General features: G+C 45.8%; 1 protein-coding gene across 1 annotated transcript in view; it reads right to left on the bottom strand.

Annotated features, from left to right (window-relative positions):
• Positions 1-25,405, bottom strand: part of fbxo16 (F-box protein 16) — a 47,293-nt gene that overhangs the window by 13,895 nt on the left and 7,993 nt on the right. Inside the window, exons 4-6 of the mRNA XM_078213776.1 lie at positions 6,657-6,863; positions 4,436-4,600; positions 1,173-1,378 (exon numbers count right to left, since the gene is read on the bottom strand). Coding sequence (XP_078069902.1) covers positions 1,173-1,378; positions 4,436-4,600; positions 6,657-6,863 — 578 coding nt within the window. The remainder of the gene's footprint in view (positions 1-1,172; positions 1,379-4,435; positions 4,601-6,656; positions 6,864-25,405) is intronic.

The following is a 25,405-nucleotide window of genomic DNA, read 5'->3' as shown; positions in this document are numbered from 1 at the left end:
AATGAAACAGCCTATTCTGTCTGCTCAAAATCCATTCATGTTTTTGACAGTCAGGCCAATTAATTTAACTATAAATAAATTAAATTATATGATAAAAGATCATTTTATACATAAAATTGTTAGTTTTTCAGTCTTTTAATTTGGGGTACTCTGTATAATTGAACCTAAAATGAAGTTATTTATTACTTTAATAGAAATGTGAATTAATTTTAGAATCATAGAATCCTACAGTGCAGAAGGAGGCCATTTGGCCCATTGAGTCTGCACCAACCACAATCCCACCCAGGCCCTATCCCCATAACCCCATGTATTTACCCTAGCTAGACCCCTGACACTAAGGGTCAATTTAGCATGGCCAATCCACCTAACCTGCACACCTTTGGACTGTGGGAAGAAACCAGAGCACCCGGAGGAAACCCACGCAGACACGGGGAGAATGTGCAAACTCCTCACAGACAGTGACCCGAGCCGGGAATGGAACCCGCGTCCCTAGCGCTGTGAAGCAGCATTGCTAACCACTGTGCCACTGTGCCATGAAAACTTTTATTTAAATTTTTTACTTTTATTAACCCCCCACAACTCCTCCTAGCAGCGGCCTATTCTTGATTCAGAGGCAGAGAAGCAGAGGTGGCGATGGACACTGGCCATAGTGTGGAAGCCAGAAGATCACCAACCTCATAAACTGATGGGAAAAGAAAATACATTTTCCTTTCTTGGCTTGCTATCTGAATGTCACAGCACCACCCCCACTCTCACACCAGCCCCATGGGAAGGAACCAGGAGTTGGAGCCTGTGACAAACTCTTCAGGCCCTATGTGAAGGAGAGTAGGAGGAGGCTGTTGTTGCTTCTTCGTGAAACCCCATTCCTCTACGTATCCTTCAGGTAAACCTTCAGAAACACAGGCAATAAAGCTGGGAATATCCCAGTTAGGTGTCTTTGGCTGGCCCTTTGCCTTCCTCCTCAGTGAAAGTTGCAGACCTCACAGAACAAGGTAAAGGGAGTGGAGACTCAGTGACCCTTTTCAATCTGGCTCCCTGGGGAGTGATGGGAGACTCTTAAATCCATGAACGCCTGGCAACAGCCAGAGATCACTCTTGAGTTGGAACAGCAAAAATGTCCCTCTCACGTAATGGTTGCTCCCTTCCCTGTTGGTTAGCCAAAACCTCCTTACGCTTCGTCAATGGGGTCACAGTTGTCCAGGTAGTTGAAGCGCACGGTGTCTGTTGGATGTCGGTCTGAGCCACGCCAGGGAGGGAGCTCCAGCCGCACTTTCCCAGGCAGGGATCGCGCTGCTGCTGTTTTGAGCTGCTTCTGGTCCGCAGGATCCTTTGCTAATGGATGGACATCCACCACAATAAATTCATCTCTAGGTGGAATCTAGAAACAGGCGAAATGTTGAATGTTAGACATGCTTGTGGAATCAGTCCCAGGGCTTGTTCATTTTGATGTTGGAAAGAGGAGGAAGTCGAGTAAAAACTTCTCCATGACCTTCCCAAGAACATAGAGTCAGACAAAGCTGATTTCTACTATTCACCGGCTGACATGGATTATACTCCCCTATCATTAGCACTTTTTACATGTACTGCCCATACCAGCACCTTTTGCAATCCGGTTGGTCAGCCAGTATCTTATGCGACATTTCATCAGTTCCTCTCACACAAGCCACTGCTGAATGGGTTCTCAGCCACAGAATTCATGACTATTACATTCAGACATGTCCCAATTTCACTATTTGCAAATTCTCTTCCACGATCCTTTCCTAATCCTGTTCCCACCCATTTCTCCACGACCCGGCCGACAATGGTCTGTTTGTCCTTGCCATTTATTACCGCAAGCAGACTAAATCTAATTGCCATATCTACAAAAGGTGTAGCAAAAATATACCCAATTCTTTTGGATAGAATTAGGAGAGCAGTGTGGCACCACATAAGATCATCTGAGGTAGGATTTACTTTGGTAATCCGGTTTATTGTAAGAGGGGCAAAGGGAACAGAAAGGTCCAGATAAAGTCAAAGGACATGAAGGGAAAAGTGGGATTATTCAACATGGGAATCAGACAATAAAAACCCATTCCACACAGAGCATCGGAATGAATTATGAATTTGTGAATACCAACATTGTGATAGAAGATGATGAAGAATTATGCACATCGCATATTCATATATTTAATGGGGTAGAGCCACAGGGACAAGATATGGCAGATCCGGTGTTAGACATCGGTAGAAAATTTGCTTCTGATACATAGGAAGGGACTATTTTATCGAGGTCAGCTGCCCAAAGTGGGTTCCCAGGTATCATATCGTCCAGAAGGATCGCATACCTGGGGGGATGCAACAATAATGGGACAGGATGATTGAAAAATACAAGAATTGGCTGAATGTCCAGGATGATGGACAAGTCATGAAGGCCATGGGCTGGGCGCACCAAGTACCAGAATGTAAAATAAGGAAGCATAGCCCAAGTTGTAGTGATGAATCCCGAGTGAGGAAACATTCACATGTGGAGGATAGGGCCACAGACAGATATTACAGGGGATCTAATAGTAGGAGCCTGGAAAGACTTCAATCAGAGAAGGAGTCACAGTTTGACTGGATATAATAGAGTGGAGAATGATGAACCATCACAATAACATAGCAGAATCAGGGTCCTCATGATTGAAAGGCTAACATGTTAGGGGATTAAGCTATACAAGAAGCTAATTAGAGGGAGTTGGAGAGTTGGAGGGAGCTTGGTGTATATTCAGAAGTTGCAAATAGGGCTCAGCCAGCATTGTCACAGCTTTGTCATGTTGGTGGGTCTGCAGGAAAAGGTCCTACTGGATGGAACTCAGAAGGCCCGGGGATTTGAAGAATGCTTAACAGGGAAAGAAGTCAAAGTGGACTAACCCATAGTAGGTAAGGTAATTTTGAATTTTTTTCTGGTCTTTTCGGCAATGTTTTCATGATAATGTAAGTTGATAAATAAAAAACATTTCTGCTGTGATCACCTGTAGAGGGACGTGTTTCTTAAAGTTCCAAAGGAGGAACCAGAGGCAGAAGCTGAATAAGTGTGTATATGGTTCCAGAGGGTGGTACTTTTCACTGCGATCAATGTCATTAAAGTTGGTTTGTCTCCAACTGAAGTTAGATCCTGCCAAGTTTTATTGATATCATGGTGGGAAACCTGTGGGCATGATGCACTTTGACGATTTGCTATAGGGTGGCATTAGTGAGTTTCAAAACAAAGTTACTGTCAAGATTAGAACAGATTTTAAGGTTGGGAGTCAGGCTAATGGCACATTTAAATATATTGGATTAGAAATAAAACAGTATGGGTCTGAGGTTACTTTACAGCAGCAATTTTATTTAGAAAGTGTGAGGCCTATCGCTACCGCAGCCGGTATAGGGACTGAACCCATACCATTAGCATCATTCTGCATTGCACACTAGCCAACTGAGCTAACTGATCCCAAAACAGCACTGCCAGAAGCGACACTAAGCCAACAAATATCGCCCATAAAGATTCCACAGGTGTAAACAACCTTAAACCAGCGTAGAGCTTCACAAGCTTCTTAGAATTATGTCCTGTTCAGTTTTTTATGTGTGTACCCCTTGTGACTGGGAGTTCAATCAGTTAACTGGACCAATTTAAAACTGAAATTAATATACAATACTCCTGAGGTATGTGTCATGATTTGCCAGCTGATCCTCGAGCTAAGACAAAGGAACACTCGTGACGCAGCTTTCACAATTTTCCACTTTAAACATATTGCTAATTTATAAATGCAGCAAAAACAAAGAGTGCCTGGTCTGGGGATCAAACAGCATCAAACACTTCCATTTAAAAATGAGAACTAATTGTTCTACAAAATAATGCATAATACATTCATTCTGATAAGTGCTTATAATACATGACAGGCATATTTTTAAATTCATTCATATTTATATTTGCTTAATAGGCCTGTAACAGTATTGGGGAGTCAGTTAGCTCAGTTGGCTGGACAGCTGGTTAATGTTGCAGAGTGATGCCAATGGCACGGGTTCATTTCCCGTACCGGCTGGATTATTCCTGAAAGTTTGCCTTCCCAACCTTGCCCCTCACTTGAGGTGTGCTGATCCCTCAAAGGAGATTGGGTTATTTTTAAGGGGTGCCTTGACAAATACACGAATAGATGGGAATAGAGGGGTATGGTCCCCGGAAGGGAGGGGGTTATAGTTCAGACAGACAGCATGGTCAGTGCAGGTTTGGAGGGCGGAAGGACCTGTTCCTATGCTGTAATTTTCTTTGTTCTTTGTTGAGAGAGCAGCCTATGGTCATCTGGGGCTATGGCAACTTTATGTAACAGTTGATCATTCCTTGGAAACAGCTCTACAACTTTTCCCAGGTACTCATAGGATAATTACAGCGATCAAATTAATAAGTGAACTTTGATGTGCATTGGGATGTGCTACTAACCGTTGGTTTGGTGACATTCAGTTCCTTCACCATCTCAATGTAGTGCCTCTTCCAGATTCTTTGCTCATAGAGCGTTGGTGTGAAGCTGATGTACCACCCCAATCTCAGGCATTTTGGCATCCAAAGTTGGTCCAATTCCGCCAAATCCTTCCAATGCCAGCTCACCTAGTGTGCAGCAGAAGGGACACAGCTCATTTTTAGTGAGATTTGATTTGATTCATTATTGTCACATGTATTAGTATACAAGTATATTGTTCTTGCATGCTATACAGACAAAGCATACCGTTCATAGAGAAGGAAACGAGAGAGTGCAGAATGTAGTGTTACAGTCGTAGCTAAGGTGTAGAGAAACAACTTAATGCGAGGTAGGTCCATTCAGAAGTCTGATGGCAGCAGGTAAGAAGCTGATCTTGAGTCAGTTGGTACGTGACCTCAGACTTTTGTATCTTTTCCCCAATGGAAGAAGGTGGAAGAGAAAATGTCCAGAAGCAACAATGTACATGTGTAAATCTGTGTGTTCATTTGTATGAAAGCAGTGAAAAGCTGTCCATACCATATTAAACATTTCCATAAGACAGTGCTCGAGTCCCAGTACATCAGTTGCCTCTCTGCACTACACTAACATTATCTTCAAGGATTGTCACAGTAACAGAACAGAACCAGCCTTGACTCAGTTCCTTCTCCTCTGTGCAAAACGTTTGCGGTTTGAATCCCATTCCAGAAACTTGGGCTGACACTCCCAGTCCAGTACTGAGGGAGTGCTGCACTGTTGGAGGTTTTTCAGATGAGAAATTAAAGCTCTCTCAAGCCAACAGTTCAAAGAAAAGCGGATGTCCTTACCAATATTTATCCCTCAACTAACAATGTAAAACAGATGATTAATTCATTGCTGTGTGTGTGGGGCCTGTGGGACCTTGCCAGATTTTGTTACATTACAATAGCGACTACACTTCAAAAGTAATTAATTGGCTGTGAAACACTGTAGGACATTCTGAGGTGGTGAGAGGACTGTGTAAAGTTGTGAAGAATGCGGGCCTTACCAGTACCAGCCACATCCAAACAAGTTGGATGAGAGTTCTGAATTTACAGCTTCTGTTTGCCAAGTGTTCATTGTTATCCATAGAATCCCTACAGTGCAGAAGGAGGCCATTCAGCCCATCAAGCCTGCACAAACTCTCCGAAAGAGCATCTTACCCCGGCCCTATCCCCATAACCCGGTGCATTTACCATGGCTAATCCACCAAATCTACACATCGTTTGCAGATACACAACTCTCTGAAAGCAAGAGGCAGATGCCACCCAAAAGAACTTCTATGGATTTCTCAGCAATTCCCCCATTTGCTTGTCACATTGTGAACCAGCTGGTTTCACTGCAACTCTGTCTTTCACGAGGGCTTCCAATCTCTGCTCTCGAAGAACACGCCTTGGAATTTTCACCCAAACAAACTCTTTCTCTCAAATGTCTTCGCCAGGATCCACCTCATGAGTTTCAACCTCATCTTCCAATATTCATCTGCCCTGGATCGCCATATGTATTCAAACTACCGCGCAATCTCTCAGATAGCCAGACATGCTAACAGAACACCACTGCTTCACAGGTCGCCTTGGATGTCTGGCTTCTTGCAAGCCCATTTCACTTTCCGTCTCCTTTCTGCAGCTTTGCCCTTTGTAACTTGGAGCGTCTCTAGTAACTTCCTGTTTCCCAAATTCCTGTCCTTGTTCCTTGACTTTGCTGTCTCCCTGGAATTCTCTTCTGACCCATTCCCTGGTTACTGGGAGTTTTGTGTTCTTTAGTTTGGTGGCCTGCTTTCTGCGGCCTCTCTTCATCCCTGTTACAGCAGTTTCTGTGAAAAGCTCCTTGCTTCTGGATTACCTTGTTCCAACTGGACTCTAACTGCTTTCTGTTCCTCTGTGGCCTCTCTGTTACTAGGCAACAGCCCAGTTTTTTATACCTTTTCTTTTGGGTCATAAAAGCTCATTACAATGCAGGCAAAGTTTAAAGTGAAACTAAACTGAAGTTCTTAACCCTTTCTTAAAATACAAATACAGATATACAAATCAAGCTTACCTAAGGCTATATCTTATTCCTATTAGCAAAAAAATTATAAATTACTTAAAACTGCATCTATTTCCTAACACTAGTGTGACTGCTGCAAGGAACCAACGACAGTTTCTCTATCTGTTTGTGAAAGCACCACATTAAACCTCTGACTAATGTTACCTGTGCGCAGCGGCAAAGGCTTCTTGGATCCAAGAAGGAGAATATGTACAAAGCCAGCACTCTGGGAAGGAAACATGTGAAATCCAGAGCTTCTGCAGGAACTCTGCTACGCAAATGTTGCTCACAGAACTTCAACTGAGAGGCAGAACACCTTTCAAACAGATGGAGAAGAATCTTGCGACGCTGTGAATCAGTCCACTTGTCAAACTGAATGAGGGAAAGTAAAAACAGTTAGTCCCACCAACATGGTGACAGCAGTATCCACATTGCTATAGCCACGATATCTGTTACATATTGAAATAGTGAGCAGTCACTACCCTTGCTTCCTTTCCCCTCCTGTCTCATTCTCACCTTTCTCTCTCCCCATCTGGTCTTCCACCCTTTCCTTCCTCTCCCCTCCAATACTCCTATTCACATTTCTTACCTTCCATTCCCTCTATCCCCTTTAAAGTCCATTCTTGTCCTTCCCTCCCTTCTTCCTGTCTATTCTACTCCTCCCTCACCACTACTCTATTTCTGTTGATCATCCGACCAAGTCACTGTATCCTGCCCTTCTATCTCTCCTCACCCTGCCCTCCAACATTTTTCCTCTCCATCCCGCCTCTGTCTCCTCTTTTTCTTCCTTTCCCACTTGCTCTTCTGCCTGTCCCAGTCTCCTCCCCATTCTCACTCTATTCATTCCTCTCCTGTTTCCCCGCCCTTCTCTCATCCTCTCTCCATTATTCTCCTCTCCGCTGCCCTTTCCTTTTACCCATCTGCTGCTCTCGTGTGCAATGTTACATGAAATCAATCAGCAACCTTCTTGAAAATAATTGGAAAAAAATTATGATCATAATTTGATATCAACATCTAGACTTGCTCTGGAAAGGTCTTGTTCTGTTGATAATCTATTTTTTTTGTTGATTTTCCATTTTATCTTATCCTTTCCTGCTTCTAAGGTCTTCAAAGTTTTGGTTGGGGAACATGTGGCAAATAGTGACCACAATTCTGTTAGCTTTAGGATAGTGATGGAAAAGGATGAGTGGTGTCCCAAGGGTAAGGTGTTGGATTGGGGGAAGGCTAACTTTATTGGGATCAGGCAGAAATTGGCAGCTCTTGATTGGGAGAGGCTGTTTGAGGGTAAATCCACATCTGGTATGTGGCAGTCTTTTAAGGAACGGTTGTTAGGGCTACAGGACAAGCATGTGCCTGTAAAAAAGAAGGATAGGAAGGGTAGGATTAGAGAACCGTGGATAACCAGGGAAATTGAGGGACTGGTCAAAAGGAAAAGAGAGGCGTATGTTAGGTCCAAGCAGCTAAAAACGGAGGGAGCTCTGGAGGAGTACAATGAAAGTAGGAAAATACTCAAACGGGGAATTAGAAGAGCAAAAAGGGGTCACGAAATGTTCTTGGCAGACAGGATTAAGGAGAATCCCAAGGCATTTTATTCATACGTTAGGAACAAAAGGGTTGTTAGGGAAAAAATCGGACCTCTCAGGGACAAAAGTGGGGACTTATGCTTGGAGCCCAAAGAGGTAGGGGAGATCCTAAATGAATACTTTGCGTCGGTATTCACAAAGGAGAGGGATGTGTTGACTGGGAGTGTCTCGGAGGGGAGTGTTGAACCGTTGGAGAAAATCTCCATTACAAAGGAGGAAGTGTTAGGTTTGTTAGAGAATATAAAGACTGACAAATCCCCAGGGCCTGATGGAATCTATCCAAGGCTGCTCAGGGAGACAAGAGGTGAAATCGTTGGGCCTCTGACGCAAATCTTTGTCTCGTCACTGGACACAGGTGAGGTCCCAGAGGATTGGAGGATAGCCAATGTGGTCCCGTTATTTAAGAAGGGTAGGAAGGATAACCCGGGTAATTATAGGCCGGTGAGCTTGACGTCCGTGGTGGGGAAGTTGTTGGAGAAGATTCTTAAAGATAGGATGTATGCGCATTTAGAAAGGAATAAACTCATTAACGATAGTCAACATGGTTTTGTGAGAGGGAGGTCATGCCTCACTAACCTGGTGGTGTTTTTTGAAGAAGTGACCAAAATGGTTGACGAAGGAAGGGCCGTGGATGTTGTCTATATGGACTTTAGTAAAGCGTTTGACAAAGTCCCTCATGGTAGGCTAGTGAAAAAGGTTGGATCCCATGGGATAAAGGGGGAGGTGGCTAGATGGGTGGAGAACTGGCTTGGTCATAGAAGACAGAGGGTGGTAGTGGAAGGGTCTTTTTCCGGCTGGAGGCCTGTGACTAGTGGTGTACCGCAGGGCTCTGTATTGGGACCTCTGCTGTTTGTGATTTATATAAATGATCTGGAAGAAGGAGTAACTGGGGTGATCAGTAAGTTTGCGGACGACACAAAACTGGCAGGACTTGCAGACAGTGAGGAACATAGTCAGGCTACAGAAGGATATAGATAGGCTGGAAATTTGGGCAAGGAAATGGCAGATGGAGTTCAATCCTGATAAATGCGAAGTGATGCATTTTGGTGGGAATAATGTAGGGAGGAGCTACACGATAAATGGAAGAACCATAAAGGGTGTAGAGACGCAGAGGGACCTGGGTGTGCAAGTCCACAGATCTTTGAAGGTGACGTCACAGGTCGAGACGGTGGTGAAGAAGGCATATGGCATGCTTGCCTTTATAGGACGGGGCATAGAGTATCAGAGTTGGGGTCTGATGTTGCAGATGTATAGAACGTTGGTTCGGCCGCATTTGGAATACTGCGTCCAGTTCTGGTCGCCACACTACCAGAAGGACGTGGAGGCTTTGGAGAGAGTACAGAGGAGGTTTACCAGGATGTTGCCTGGTATGGAGGGGCTTGGTTATGAGGAGAGATTGGGGGAACTGGGGTTGTTCTCCTTGGAAAGACGGAGGATGAGGGGAGACTTAATAGAGGCATATAAAATTATGAAAGGCATGGATAGGGTGAACGGTGGGAAGCTTTTCCCCGGGTCGGTGGTGACGTTCACGAGGGGTCATAGGTTCAAGGTGAAGGGGGGGAGGTTTAACACAGATATCAGAAGGACATATTTCACACAGAGGGTCGTGGGGGCTTGGAATGTGTTGCCGGGCAAGGTGGTGGAGGCGGACACACTGGGAACGTTTAAGACTTATCTAGACAGCTATATGAACGGAGTGGGAATGGAGGGATACAAAAGAGTGGTCTAGTTTGGACCAGGGAGCGGCGCGGGCTAATTGTTCCTTGTTTCTCGTTTTAAGGCTTCATTCTATGATCATCTTGCTGGTGCCAGTACAGAGCGAGACTGCGGATAGTTGGGAACCTGTCTCAGGGGCAGGGAATTCATATGGTGTTCGTGGAAGTGGAAATGACTAGGGTTGGGAAGCATTTTCCGATCAGGGCCATTGTGATCTCCTGGACTCGTTTCGATCGCCTCAGGGGGTCGGAGAGGAATTTCCCATATTTTTTTCCCCCATATTGGCCCTGGGGTTTTTCACTCTGGGTTTTCGCCTCTCCCTGGAGATCACTTGGTCTGGAATGGGGGGGTGGGGGTGAGTTAATAGGTTGTAATGAACAAAGCATCGTAGCTGTGAGGGACAGCTCGGTGGATAGGATATTGGTATGTAGATAGGCTGGAAAATTGGGCGGGGATCCTGGATTCAGGATTCATTCCTGGATCGGGGAGCGGCGCGGGCTTGGAGGGCCGAAGGGCCTGTTCCTGTGCTGTATTGTTCTTTGTTCTTTGTTCTACGAAGTCACGAAAGCTGCAGCTGAGAAGATGAGTTGGCATTGCAGAGGCCACTTAGAGATGAGTGCAGTGATCATAGAATCCCTACAGTGCAGAACGATTCTATTCGGCCCATCAAGCCTACACCGACAACAATCCCACCCAGGCCCTGTCCCTGTAACCCCACGGATTTACCATTCTAATCCCCCTGACACCAATCAACTTAACTCACACATCTTTGGAGTTTGGGAGGAAATCAGAGCACCTGGAGGAAACCCACGCAGACACAGGGAGAACGTGCAACTCCACACAGACAGTGACCCAAGCCGGGAATTGAACTCGAGCCCCTGGCGCTGTGAAGCAACGGTGCTAACAACTGTGCCGCCCTGATAAAGTGGGTGTACCCCACTTAACTGGGAATTAACAACAAGAAAGTCAAAGCACAATAATCCTGAAGGCTCACTTGGTTAGTCTCAATTTGATTCCTGAGCTGAACCAAGTTAGCCGACTTTTGATGGTAGACTTGGCTTTAGTGTCCTGAGTAAGGAAGTGGAGAAAGAATGATTGGGATTATTTGTGCAGTTTCTACCCCTCAAAGTGATCATGTGTGAGTATGTCAAAAAGTGCCCAACACTTACTCTCCAAGCACACACTGCAACCACTTGGGAGAGCTATGAGGGGAATGTGTGTACTTTTGAGCTTGTGTCAACGCCGGAAGGAGAGGAGGAGGTAAGGCGAACCACAGTTTCCCATCACATGGCATAAAGAATGAAGACATTCCGAGACATTGCTAGGTCTCCAATAATCAGAAACATACACTATGAAAGCCAAAAATGTCTTTTACAATGGCTGAGGATAAAGTAGTAAACTTGTCAGCTAGGGTTTCAGTGAATAGCTTTCTATTACTGCACCGCATACTGGGAAAACAGGTATTAAAATCTGCCACCTAACTTGTACAATTAGATATGATGAACTGGCTCAGACTTGTAATATCACCTGGGGGGAAACCTTGCATGTGTGTCAGGATCAGATCCACGTACAATCAATATTAAGCAAATCAAAACCACAGCAAGGCCCCACATTCATTTTGTTGAGTGAAACAATCTCAACCCGGAGATGACAGTCATGCTACAAATGACACTGGTGTCCAAGGATAGGCGTGGGAGGAAAATCGACCCACTGGTCATGGCAAGAGAATGTGTCAGAGTTAAACTGAACAGCCCCCGACAAAAGGTGGGAGGTAGGCCTGGGATTATGATAAATGATTAACCTGCACTCATTCTGATGGAGGCAGCATACCAACTTTGTGCTGCCTTCTCATCTGCATGATTGCTGCATGCAGTCAGCACTAAATGCATTGTTGAGTGCTGCACCGATCAGCAAAGGGTCCAAGTTCGTACAAGATAAGTCAGCTGACACTACTTAAAGCCAGCCTGTATCTTTTGCAGGAAGGTACATTATAGCTGGAGCAAACGCTTGAACTATTTGAGGAAGACAGTCTGAGAAGAAAATGAGTGAATTAGGATGCCACAGGTGAAAATGTGTGCTCCAAGGTTACATCATGCTCAGTTGCGTGCCTTGATGAAGGAGGTGGGGAAGAGGCGATATGCAAACACCAAGTGACACTAAGGGCTGAGGTTCTACCTGTTGCTGGTGTTGTGAAGGATGGGTCTGGCCATGTTGCCACATTGGACTGTGCCGTATCACCTGTCCCTCATGGAAAAGTTTGTTCAGAAAAAAACCTTTGACCACAAGTCCATCAGGCAGTGGTCTCCACGTAATGTCCTAGAGGTCCTGAGGGAAAAGGAGATAGTGGATCATGTTGCATGGCTCCCCGAGCAGACTGTCAGAGTCACTTGGCAGAATGTCTCATCACCAGAACTTTCAACCAAGCACCAAGCTTGCCTGGTGGTGAGGAGGGCATTCCCAGTCAGATCCTTCATGCATGCCTGAAGTCTCCTCGAAGCGGCTGCAGAGGGGTAGGTCGCACATCTCCTTGTGGAATGTGCCTTTGCAAAGATGGTCTGGAGAGAGATGAAGTGTATTTGTCAAGGGTCATCCCAAGCAGCTTTGTAAATTCTGTTGTTGTAGGACTCTGTGCTCTAGGGGCTGTTTCCAGGGATGCCGAGACAAACATCAACTGCTACAGGAAGAACATCAACTCGGTGAAAGCTGCTCTTTGGTCTGTCTGAAATTTGTTGATCTTCCAGTGCAAAGAATTATCCTCGGTCAGAGGCTGAAGACTGGCACATTCCAAAAGTGCATCTCTCAGAACTACGTGGAGACAATGGAATATCATTGCACTTTACTGTTAGGACAATTTGCAATGTTTTGTAATGTTTCTTTCAGATATAGAACATAGAACATAGAAAAAATACAGCACAAACAGGCCCTTCGGCCCACAAGTTGCACCGGTCATGTCCCTACCTACCTAGGCTTATATATAGGCTTACCTATAACCCTCAATCCTATTAAGTCCCATGTACTCATCCAGAAGTCTCTGAAAAGACCCTATCGAGTTTGCCTCCACCACCACTGATGGCAGCCGATTCCACTCACCCACCACCCTCTGAGTGAAAAACTTACCCCTGACATCTCCTCTGTACCTACTCCCCAGCACCTTAAACCTGTGTCCTCTCGTAGCAGCCATTTCAGCCCTGGGAAAAAGCCTCCGAGAATCCACCCGATCTATACCTCTGAACATCCTGTACACCTCTATCATGTCACCTCTCATCCTTCATCTCTCCAAGGAGAAAAGACCGAGCTCCCTCAACCTATCCTCATGAGGCATGCCAACCAATCCAGGCAACATCCTTGTAAATCTTCTCTGCACCCTTTCAATCATTTCCACATCCCTCCTGTAATGAGGTGACCAGAACTGAGCACAGTACTCCAAGTGGGGTCTGACGAGGGTCTTATAAAGCTGCATCATTATCTCCCGACTCCTAAACTCAATCCCTCGATTGATGAAGGCCAGCACACCATACGCCTTCTTAACCACCTCCTCTACCTGCGAGGCCGATTTAAGTGGCCTATGGACCCGGACCCCAAGGTCCTTCTGATCCTCTACACTGCTAAGAGTCTTACCCTTGATATTATACTCCTTCATCCCATTTGACCTGCCAAAATGGACCACTACACATTTATCCGGGTTGAAGTCCATCTGCCACTTCTCCGCCCAGTCTTGCATCCTATCTATGTCACGCTGCAGCTTCTGACATCCCTCCAACCTATCCACAACACCACCAACCTTCGTGTCATCGGCAAACTTACCAACCCATCCCTCCACTTCCTCATCCAGGTCATTTATGAAAATGACAAACAGCAAGGGTCCCAGAACAGATCCCTGGGGCACTCCACTGGTGACCGACCTCCATTCAGAAAAAGACCCATCTACAACCATTCTCTGCCTTCTGCACGCAAGCCAGTTCTGAATCCACAAGGCAACAGCCCCTTGGATCCCATGCCCTCTCACTTTCTCGAGAAGTCTTGCATGGGGGACCTTATCGAACGCCTTGCTGAAGTCCATATAAACCACATCTACCACTTTTCCTTCGTCAATGTGTTTAGTCACATTTTCAAAGAACTCCACCAGGCTCGTAAGGCACGATCTGCCTTTGACAAAGCCGTGCTGACTACTTTTGAGCGTACTAAACTTCTCTAAATGTTCATAAATCCTGTCCCTCAGGATCTTCTCCATCAACTTACCAACCACTGAGGTTAGACTCATCGGTCGGTAATTTCCTGGGCTATCCCTATTCCCTTCCTTGAATATAGGAACCACATCCGCAATCCTCCAATCCTCCGGCACCTCTCCCGTCTCCATCGAGGACGCAAAGATCATCACCAGAGGCTCTGCAATCTCTTCCCTCGCCTCCCACAGTAACCTGCGGTACATCCCATCCGGCCCCGGCGACTTATCTATCTTGACGCTATTCAAAATTTCCAACACATCCTCTTTCTTAATGTCCACATACTCAATCTTTTCAGTCCACCTCAATCCTGTAGTACAACCACCCAGGTCTTTTTCCACCGTGAATACCGAGGTAAAATATTCATTAAGCACCTCTGCTATTTCTTCCGGTTCTGTACAGACTTTCTCACCTTCACCTTTTATAGGTCCTATTCCTTCACATCTCATCCTTTTACTCTTCACATATTTATAGAACGCCTTAGGGTTCTCCTTAATCTTACCTGCCAAGGCCTTCTCGTGAACCCTTCTGGCTCTCCTAATTTCTTTCTTAAGTCCCTTCCTACAAGCCGTATACTCATCTAGATCCCTATCATCGCCTAGCTCTCTGAACCTTTTGTACGCTTTCATGCACCACGGTTCCCGTAACCTACCAGCTTTCATGCACCACGGTTCCCGTAACCTACCAACACCTCCCTGTCTCATCGGAACGTTGTCATGCAGAACTCCAGATAAACATTCCTTGAAAATCTGCCATCTTACTTCAGTACTTTTCCTCGAGAATGTCTCCTTCCAATTTACGCCTCTAATCTCTTGCCTGATGGCTTCATATTTCCCTCTACTCCAGATAAACACTTTCCTAGCTTGCCTGATCCTATCTCTTTCCAATGGTAGCATAAAGGAGATAGAGTTATGATCACTATCCCCAAGATGCTCCCCCACTGAGAGATCCGACACCTGTCCAGGCTCATTAGCCAGTACCAGATCGAGTACAGCCTCTCCTCTTGTAGGCCTATCCACATGCTGTGTCAGGAAACCCTCCTGAACACACCTAACAAACTCCTCCCCATCCAAACCCCTTACCCTAGGGATATTCCAATCGATGTTTGGGAAATTAAAGTCTCCCATCACGACAACCCTGTTATTCCTACATCTCTCCAGGATCTGTTTCCCTATCTGCTCCTCAACATCCCTGTTACTATTGGGCGGCCTGTAGAAAACACCCAGCAAAGTTATCGACCCCTTCCCGCTCCGAACTTCCACCCACAGAGACTCCGTAGACAATCCCTCCACGGCTTCCACCTTCTCTACAGCTGTGACACTATCCCTGATCAGCAGTGCCACTCCCCCCCTTCTTCTGCCTCCATCTCTGTCCTTTCTGAAACATCTGAAACCCGGCACCTGAAGTATCCAGTCCTGTCCCTGTCCCCAAGTCTCCGTAATGACCGCCACATCACACTTCCAAGCATCGATCCACACTCTAAGCCCATCCACTTTATTCACTACACTCCTGGCGTTAAAATAGACACATCTCAAACCTTTTATTTAATGAATAAAGTATATTTTGCGAAAAAAAAGAGTGGGGAAGAGGAGTGATGTGATTGACCATAGTGTATACAAGGCCCTGTGGACAAATTGTATAAAAGCAGCAGAATCAGGCAACTTCCATTGCTCACCAACCAACAATTAATGACTCACAACTCATATTCACAGCTTCACCTTGCCTCACACATAGCATTGCTACAAGCCTCATACACATATCTCACAGCTTATGCAGACTGCCAGATGTTCAACCATGACAGCCACATTATCTAAACACATTGCACCATCATATTGTGTGCTATGCCTGAAGGCAGTTTCTTGACTCTCAGTAAGCCTCTCCATTTCTCTAAGTTGGTCTCCTCTTTTCATAAGGTCCAGATCTCACACCCATACAAAATCACACTCAAAATCAAGCTCTTTACAATTCGCTGCTTCAGTTGCTTTTCAACTTTCCGGTGAACAGCTGTCACATCTATGGCTTTTCCCATTGTTATCCTTCTTCTTATTTCTTTGTTGCATTTTCTATCTGCAGATTTCATAGAATCCCTAAAGTGCAGAAGGAAGCCATTCGGCCCATTGTGTCTGCAGTGACCACAATCCCACCCAGGCCCTATTCCCGTAACCCCACATATTTACCCCGCTAATCAGTAGGGTCAATTTAGCATGGCCAATCCACCTAACCCGCACATCTTTGGACTGTGGAAGGAAACCGGAGCACCCGGAGGAGATGCACGCAGACATGTGGAGAAAGTACAGACTCCACACGGACAGTGACCCAAGCCGGGAATCGAACCCGAGTCTCTGGCACTGTGAAGCAGCAGTGTTAACCACTGTGCCACCCCTAGATATTTTGCTTCCTGTAGTAATTCAGCCAAGGCCGGTTTCCCGTCGCCAAGAACCCGCTATTGGAAACCAAGGGAAGAGTTGCACCAGCATTTTGTTTTGTAGTTTCTTTTATTTTGCGTTGTGTGGCAAAGTGAATATTGTGATGGCCAGTAACAGAGGAAATGTAAGGGGTGCGATTCTCCCATCCTGCTGCACTGCTTTTGTAGAACGGGAGACTCAAGCGGAGAGCGTTTTGCGGGCTCTCCACTGGGGGCCGCGGCCTCTGCGAGTCTCCGGCAGCCGGATTTACGGCTATGCCCTCAGGATGGTGGGGCTGTGAAGCATGCAGGAGACTATTGTGAATCATGAGTCTGCTCTGCTGAGTGCTATGGGCTCATGCAGAGTGTTCCAGGCAGTTATTTCAATATGATAATGGTCTGCTTTATCAAAATGCTCTATCTCCATCACACAAACCAGCCTCCCATCCATTGACACTGTCTACACTTCCCACTGCCTCGGAAAGGCAGCCAGCATAATCAAGGACCCCACGCACCCCGGACATTCTCTCTTCCACCTTCTTCCATCGGGAAAAAGATACAAAAGTCTGACTCAAGAACAGCTTCTTCCCTGCTACCATCAGACTTTTGAATGGAATTACCTCGCATTAAGTTGATCTTTCTCTACATGCTAGCTATGAATGTAACACTACATTCTGCACTCTCTCGTTTCCTTCTCTATGAATGGTATGCTTTGTTTGTATAGCACAAGAAACAATATTTTTTACTGTATGTTAATACATGTGACAATAATAAATGAAATGAAATGAAATCAAATAACAATGTGTGAGGCAGCATGCTGCCCACATATGCATGGGTCATGAGTAACATCATCAAGCAATAGCCATCGTAAACCAGTAGTCACCCTCTGGTTTGTTGCAATGATTCAATTTCAGATAGCTGTCATCTCAAAAGACTGCGGCAGAACAAAGACATCATGGCTGGGATTTTATGGCCTCGCTTGAGCGAAACCGGAAGTTCCCGCCTGAGGTTAACGGAATTTATGTTGTCCACCCTTCGCCCACTCCGATTCCGTGGCGAGCGAGGCGGTAGAATTCTGGCACATATTTGCTGTCAGGATGCGAGGCATTTACCTGCATGATACGCTGTATTACAGCCACACACCAGCTGGACCCTAAAGGAACAAAATTCCTTTCAGTTGTTGTACATCTCAAAGTGGGGGTGGCACGGTGGCTCGCACGGCTGCCTCACAGCACCAGGGACCCAGGTTCAATTCCCGGCTTAGGTCACTGTCCGTGCGGAGTTTGTACATTCTCTCCGTGTCTCCGTGGGTTTCCCCCGGGTGCTCCGGTTTCCTTCCACAGTCCAAAGATGTGCGGGTTAGGTGGATTGGCCATGCTAAATTGCCCCTTATGGGTTTATAGGGATAGGGTCTGGGTGGATTGCGGCCAGTGCAGACTTGCTGGGCCGAACGGCGTCCTTCTACACTGTAGGATTCTATGATCTATGATCTAAGTGATGTGCGTGCAGTCAATGGCACTCTGCTATTGGAAAAGCTTGTAATCCTTGAAAAAACATATGCTTGCTCTACTTCCCTCTCTCTGGGCAAAAGAAAAATGGAATGTATTCTGCTCTCTTGGCATTCAGAGCCTCAGTAACCTCTCTTATGTAACAATGGATGGTGAAGTGAAAGGTGTTGCAAATATCACCTTCTCCAGCCTGAAGAAATCCAACACATTAAAGTTCATAGTCATGGTCACCTTCATGGCCACTAACAATGCCAGTATCATTCTGCTGAGGTAACAGCTGGTGGAAAATATTAGTGAGTGCGTCCTCACTGAAGCAGCGATGTCTGAAACACAGTTCCTTGCTGAGATTCAGGTAGGAGAATTGTTCCCTGATCCGGGGGGGGGGGGGGGGGGATATGGCCTCATTCTGAGAGTCCTTCTCCATCTCACCCTTCTAGCAGTTGGTCCTGCTCTGTGTGACCTCTATTCATTCCTCCTGTCATGCTGTAGTCCAAGAGGAATACTTTTACTGCGCGTGTGTCTAGCAATCGGTTTATCCTTGAAGTCAGGGTAAAGTCCTTCAGCGTGTGCCATGTTACTTTAGTAACATTACATTCCAGAAATCACCAAACACAGCTGCAATTACGACAAAGCGCAGTAGAAATCCATCAGCAACTAACCTGAAAGCAGTTGATAATCTCTTTGAATAGCACTTTTGAGGGGGAAGGAGCACGTTTTTTATATTGAACACATCTTTAGCTGTGCATGTTTAAGAAAAAATGCTAGCTGGAGCATTTTGAACTCCAACATGGTGTCTAATTAGTGTTACATTTTGGTTGAGATCACAATCTGCTTAGTCTGCATTCTTTTGAAAGATACACAATATCGTGGACTGCATTTTGGAGCCAAAAAGGCACAGACAGCATCAAAGAATCAGGTGCCAAAGTGCCTAATTTTGTGATCAATCTTCTGGACGTGGTGACTGGTTTTCATTGCGAGTCCCCTCCTCATGGCTGAATGGTCCACCAAAGTCAACATTCAGGCTCACACATCAAGATGGCCATTTGACTGAGCACCATTTTTAATCATTCGAAAGTGCCCCAGTGTAATTTATCTCCAGGAAAGCCCTTAATGGTCTTAACTCTTCCAAAAGACCCGGAACCTGCTATCTCAGCTTCTTCCTGACCCAACTCTTGATCATTCTCCTGTTTCTGTGAGACATTTTTTTGACAATGTCACTTCTGCCTTTCTTTAAGCTATCCTTTAATCCTTTCATAACTGCCAACATCAACCCTATCCCTAAAAAAACCCCTCTATCCTATCTTTCTTTATTTTTATTTTTTTATTCATTCGTGGGACATGGGTGTCGCTGGCTGGCCAGCATTTATTGCCCATCCCTCGTTGCCCAAAAGCAGTTGAGAGTCAACCACATTGCTGTGGCTCTGGAGTCACATGTAGGCCAGACCAGGTAAGGACGGCAAATTTCGTTCTCCAAAGGGCATTAGTGAATCAGATTGGTTTTTAAGACAATCGACAATGGTTTCATGGTCATCAGCAGATTCTTAATTCCAGAGGTGTTTTATTGAATTCAAATTCCAACAGCTGCTGTGGCAGGATTTGAACCCGGGTCCCCAGAACATTAGCTGAGTTTCTGGATTAATAGTTTAGCAATAATACCACTAGGCCATCGCCTCCCCTAAACTCTAACTACCATTCCAATTCTAAAGTCCCTTCCCCTCTAAGTCATCAAACATTACTGCCACATTCATTTCATTGTCCTAGTCAAAATCCATGATATCCTAAATAATTATGCATGTGGTGCACTGTCTCTTCCTCATTTTTCTTTTCAAAGCTTATGGGAGATCACTGGACAGAAAAAAATTGAACCACAATGATCAACAAATATATTTGGTAGCCAAATTTAATGCAGCTACATTTACCATGGGATGGCATGGTGACACAGTGGTTAGCATTGCTGCCTCACAACGCCAGGGACCTGGGTTCAATTCTGGCCTCGGGTGACTGTGTGGAGTTTGCACCTTCTCCGTGTCTGCATGGGTTTCCTCCGGGTACTCTGGTTTTCTCCTACAGTCCAAAAGATTAGGTTGATTGGCTATGGAAAATTGCCCCTTAGTGTCAGGGACACGAGCAGCGTAGATATGTGGGGTTGTGGGGATAGGGTCTGGGTGGGATTGTGGTCAATGCAGACTCAATGGGCCAAACAGCCTCCTTCTGCACTGTAGGGATTCTATGACTATGACTTGCCTTGTCCTTTGGATCGCTGGATCAATCTCTCTCCTCTCCTCTGTGGTTTATCATCTGGCTCCACTGCCTTTATCACTGCTCCAATGCACCTACTTTCTACGTTTTCAGTCACCTTCCCACATCTTCAGTCAACTTCTCTAGCTTTTCTCTAGATGCTGCCCTGTCTTGCCCATCCCCCAATTCTTTCAGCCCCACTGTAATCTTTGAGAAATCCTTAAATCATGAATCATTGAACTAATTGGATAACTCTTTCAAAGGGCTAGCATAGGCAAAATAGGCTGTATATCGTTCTTTTGCACTGTATCATTCCACAATTCCCCACAGTTTCTGCTCATTCTTAATCTCAGGCCTCCACGCCTGTCGTCAACTCTCCTCCTAGCCCCTTTTCAATGTCATCACTCCTCCACACCTTCAATCACTTTCACTAACTCTTTTAGCTCCTGCTCAGTCAGTCACCCGCTTTGCCCCAGCTGTGAAGCGCCAAAGGACATTTGGCTTCTTCAAACATAAGTGCGAGTTATTTTGGAATCATGTAGCTTCTAATCAAATCAGAGAGGAAATGATTTGTGCAATTGTGAAAGAAATGGGGGAATGAGTCTAGACTTGTAAAATGGCAGAGAAGGACATATTCACGATAGTCTGTAATCCTTTAGAAGAAGTTTTCTTTTCAAAGTTTATGGGAGATCACTGAACAGAAAAAAACTGAACCACAATGATCAACAAATATATTTGCTAGCCAAATTCAATGCAGCTACATTTACTTATTTATTTATCCAGATGCTCCGATTAAGACATCATTGTTTATTCTTGTTAACTGCTACATTCCAAGGTGTAGTATGCCACAGATCAGATATGGTTTCCTCCGTGTTGCTAATACTAACAATTGCATCCTCAGGCTTAGCCAAGAACAACCTATTGTTCCATGTAACATTTCCAGTTTCCTCACATCTGTCTTTGTGGTTTCTCATTTGGAGAATGCCAATTACATGTTAATTCCTGTGGGTATTTTTCAGCTACAGATGTAACCTGTCTGAACTGATTCCTGTTGGGATTATTAACAGACAAGGTCAGTAAGAATGAAAAAGAAAAATAAAGATGTGGCAAGATACGGAATTTTGATTTGGTTTGATTTATTATTGTCACTTGCATTGGTATACAGTGAAAAGTGTTGTTTCTTCCCTGCTATACAGACAAAGCATACCGTTCATAGAGTACATGAGGAGAAGGAAACGAGAGGTTACAGAATACAGTGTTACAGTCATAGCTGGGGTGTAGAGAGAGATCAGCTTAATATAAGGTAGGTCCATTCAAAAGCCTGATGTCAGCAGGAAAGAAGCTGTTCTTGAGTCGACTGAACATAAGATGCAGAGAAAGAGCGGGTGAAAGTGGTTTCTGCTGATAGCAAATTTATACGGTGCCGAAGGTAATGAGAAAGGAAATCAGGTACAGTTTACAATGAGTGGCCAATTCACAATCAGCCCATTCTGACTGGCTTGGGCCAAATCACTCACAGAGATCCCATTTCAAAGAACAAAGAACAATACAGCACAGGAACAGGCCCTTCGGCCCTCCAAGCCTGCACCGATCATGTGTTCCTAACTAGACCATCCGTCTGTATCCCTCTATTCCCAAGCTGTTCATGTGGCTATCTAGATAAGTCTTAAACGATCCCAGCGTGTCTGCCTCAACCACCTTGCTTGGTAGTGCATTCCAGGCCCCCACCACCCTCTGTGTAAAATATGTCCCCCGCATACCTGTATTGAACCTTGCCCCCCTTACCTTGAACTTGTGACCCCTTGTGTTTGTCATTTCTGACCTGGGAAAAAGCTTCCAACTGTTCACCCTATCTATGCCCTTCATAATTTTATAAACTTCTATTAGGTTGCCTCTCAACCTCCGTCTTTCCAGGGAGAACAACCCTAGTTTACTCAATCTCTCCTCATAGCTAATACCCTCCATACCAGGCAACATCCTGGTAAACCTTTTCTGCACTCTCTCCAAAGCCTCCACGTCCTTCTGGTAGTGTGGCGACCAGAACTGGACGCAGTATTCCAAATGTGGCCTAACCAACGTTCTATATAACTGCAACATCATATGCCAACTTTTATACTCTATGCCCCGTCCAATAAAGGCAAGCATGCCATTGCCTTCTTCACCACCTTTTCCACCTGTGCATTTCCTTAGGCCTGACTGGGAGTTAGTGTGGCCACTGCGGCGACATGTGCTGCTGCTGCCTGTACCTAACTTCTTTTGAGTTTCTCTCAGAAGGGACAGTGATATTTTCAGGAAGCCTGAAGGAGGTGCGGCAGACGGCAGGGGTTGTGGTGGACTTCACTTCACTGTCATATGTAGCAACAAGAACTTGCAGAACCTGTTGCAGATCTAATGAAGTAAATGGCAGCTTCGCCGTCTACAACTGCTTAGGTTATTTATGACAGGTTGGTGCCAGTTCCTCAGGAACAGGACTGAAGCTGTGAAAGTTCAGCAGTAAGGCTGTATAGACCCTATAATACTTAGGATTTCCCATCCTGCTGATCTGTGGTGACTTTGAACCTGTGCCTGGAATACCAGCATATACCAGGCTTCCATATTGTCCCCTCATGGGTGTCTTAAAGAGTACATCGAAGTTAGGGCTAGCCAGTCCAGGCAACCTTGTGAGAGTCGCAGCCCACTGAAGGTTCTTCCGAGGGCTAAGCTATTGTGAGATAAGAATCACTCCAGTACCAAGCATGGAATCAACCATTTTGTGTGACTGACCTTCAGGTACACTCAAATAAGCACAGGTACAGGCCATTGGAAAGCTTATTTAGGTACTTGGAGAAACAAGATGGGTGAAATTTAATGTCTACCCCAATACGAGAGCAGGCGGAGCAGCCGTATCATGGAGCAGAAAGACATGGCGCCTGCTTTCCTGACTCCCCCCAAGTCTGGGGTGGGGTGGTCTAGGAGGACTTGAGGGCCACTTAAGGGCCTCATCCCACTGCTGCAGTGGGGGAAGGCCATGCCTTGTGGTTAAGCACTAGGTAAACCCTGGCAAGGATGCCTATGCTCTGGTTGGGGGATGTCCCATCCTTTTAGGTAACCTGTCCCCAATGGTAGGACCTGCCAGCAGCAAGGAATCTCCCCTTGGGGTGATGTCCTATGCCCTTTACAGCTTCCTCCCTCCCTCCTCACCAGAGTCTTCCTGACTGACCCTGGCTGTCCTGCTTACCTGTGTTCCAGGGCTCCATCTTCTCCGGGGCCTACTGCATTATTGGCAGTGACCATCAATGACCACAGTCAGAATTTAAGGGATAGGGAGGGAGAGTGACCATGCCAGGAGGATTGGAGGCCACTGAAGCCCCCAGGTGGTTGGGAGCGTGGCAGGGCAGTGCTCATCGGGCACCCTAGCAGTGCCTGTTGGGTACAATTGTGCCAATAGTGCTAGAGGTGGAGCCTGAGTGGGGTGGGGCCTAAATAGGGATGGGGCTATGGGAGAGGGTGTATGCACGATGAAGAGGGGTCCATGCAAGGGGGAGCTCTGCAAGGGGGAGTGGTCACACAAGGGGGGCAAAGGTGGCCTATGCAAGGGGGAAGTTAAGAGGCAGGGGGCAATGTCGGGGGTGTCCGCCAGGGGACTAATCTAGAGGGTCCTGATGCCCCGAAGCCAGCGATCCATGTTCGTGATTGGGGGGGTCCGATATGTGTGGGAGGAGGGTCCAGTTCACTGGGAGATCAGGGCGCTCTGCGTAATGGCGCCCGAGCACTCTGCAGCCAGCTTCCCTGGCATATTTACGCTCCCCCCCCCTCCCAAATCTCCCAGGTGCCAGAAAAACTGACAAGACTGTGTGAAGATTGCAGTGTCAAACCCGCCCAAAATACTAGTGCGGAACACTCCCATTATAAAACAAGTTTTTGGGGAAGATTTCATCCCATGTCTGAATCCTTTCAATCAGGTTTCTGCTTCTGCCACAGTACCAAAAGGATTGTTGTCAAAGTCACAAATGACATCCCAGTGTGCCAAAGGAACACTATCTCTCCATGTCCTTCTCGACTGCATTTCCACCTCTCGACTGTGTGCAGCCTTTAATATAGTTATTTACACCATTGTCTTGCAATGACTCGCCACACTCATCCAGCTAGTTGGGAGTGATGTTGCCTGGTTTGATTCTTATTTATCTATTCATAGCCATTGAATCCTGCACTCTTATTTTTGGGTCCCTGAAGGATCTATCTTTGACTCCCTCTTATTTCATCCTTACATGCTACCCCTCAGCAACATCATATGAAAACACAATGTCAGTTTCCACACGTGATGATACTCAGTTTTACCTCACCAGCGCCTATCTCAACCCCTCCATTTTCTCCAAATGATTGTCTGCTTGTTCGACATACAGTATTCCCCCTAGAAATCCCCCCCAGTTGAGTATTGGGAAGACTGAAGCCAATGTCTTCAGTCTCCGCCACAAACTCTGCTCCCTCATCACCAATTCAATCCCTTAATCTCAGGGTCATTAGATGAGCTTTCAACCACATTACGTACTATCACTAAGATCATTGACTGAATCTGCCCCACCTCAGCTCCTTTGCTGCTTCAAGTCTCATCCATGTCTTTCTTATCTCCGTATTTGACTATTCTAGCACACTCCTGGCCAGCCTCCCCCATTCTACCCTCCGTAAACCTGAGGTCATTCAAAGCTCTGCTGCCTGTGTCCAAACTTGCACTGATCACCTCTGTGCTCGCTGATCTAGACTACCCCTACCGGTTGAACAACAGCTTGATTCTCATCCTTGGTTTCAAATCCATTATGATCTGGCTCCTCCTTGTCTTTGTATTCTCCTCTAACCCTACAATTCTCCAAGATGCCTGCGATCCTCTAATTCCAGCCTCTTGAACATCCCTGATTTTAGTTTCTCCCGCACATCTTCAGCTACCGAGGTCCTAAACTGTGTAATTCCCTCCTGTAAACCTCTCCATCCCTGTTCCTTGCTTTCCTCCTTTAAAAACACTCCCTACAACTTCTTCTTTGGCCAACTTTGGTTATTTGCCCTATTATTTCCTGATATGACTCAGTGTCATATTAATGTCACTGTGAAACTTCTTGGGAGGTTCTATGATGTTAAAGGTGCTATATAAATATAAAATGGTGCTTGCACTCCTATCCCCCTCCCTAACTGATCAACTAACCCAACACAACATGGGGATTCAGCATTGAGGCTTCCTGATTGTGATAACCCCATGACTTGCCTCCCTTTA

The sequence above is a fragment of the Mustelus asterias genome, chromosome 5 (assembly GCF_964213995.1).
Source record: "Mustelus asterias chromosome 5, sMusAst1.hap1.1, whole genome shotgun sequence".
NCBI classification, from domain to species: Eukaryota; Metazoa; Chordata; class Chondrichthyes; order Carcharhiniformes; family Triakidae; genus Mustelus; species Mustelus asterias.
Note: the sequence above shows the minus strand (reverse complement) of the source record. Positions and strands in the feature narration are given on the sequence as shown.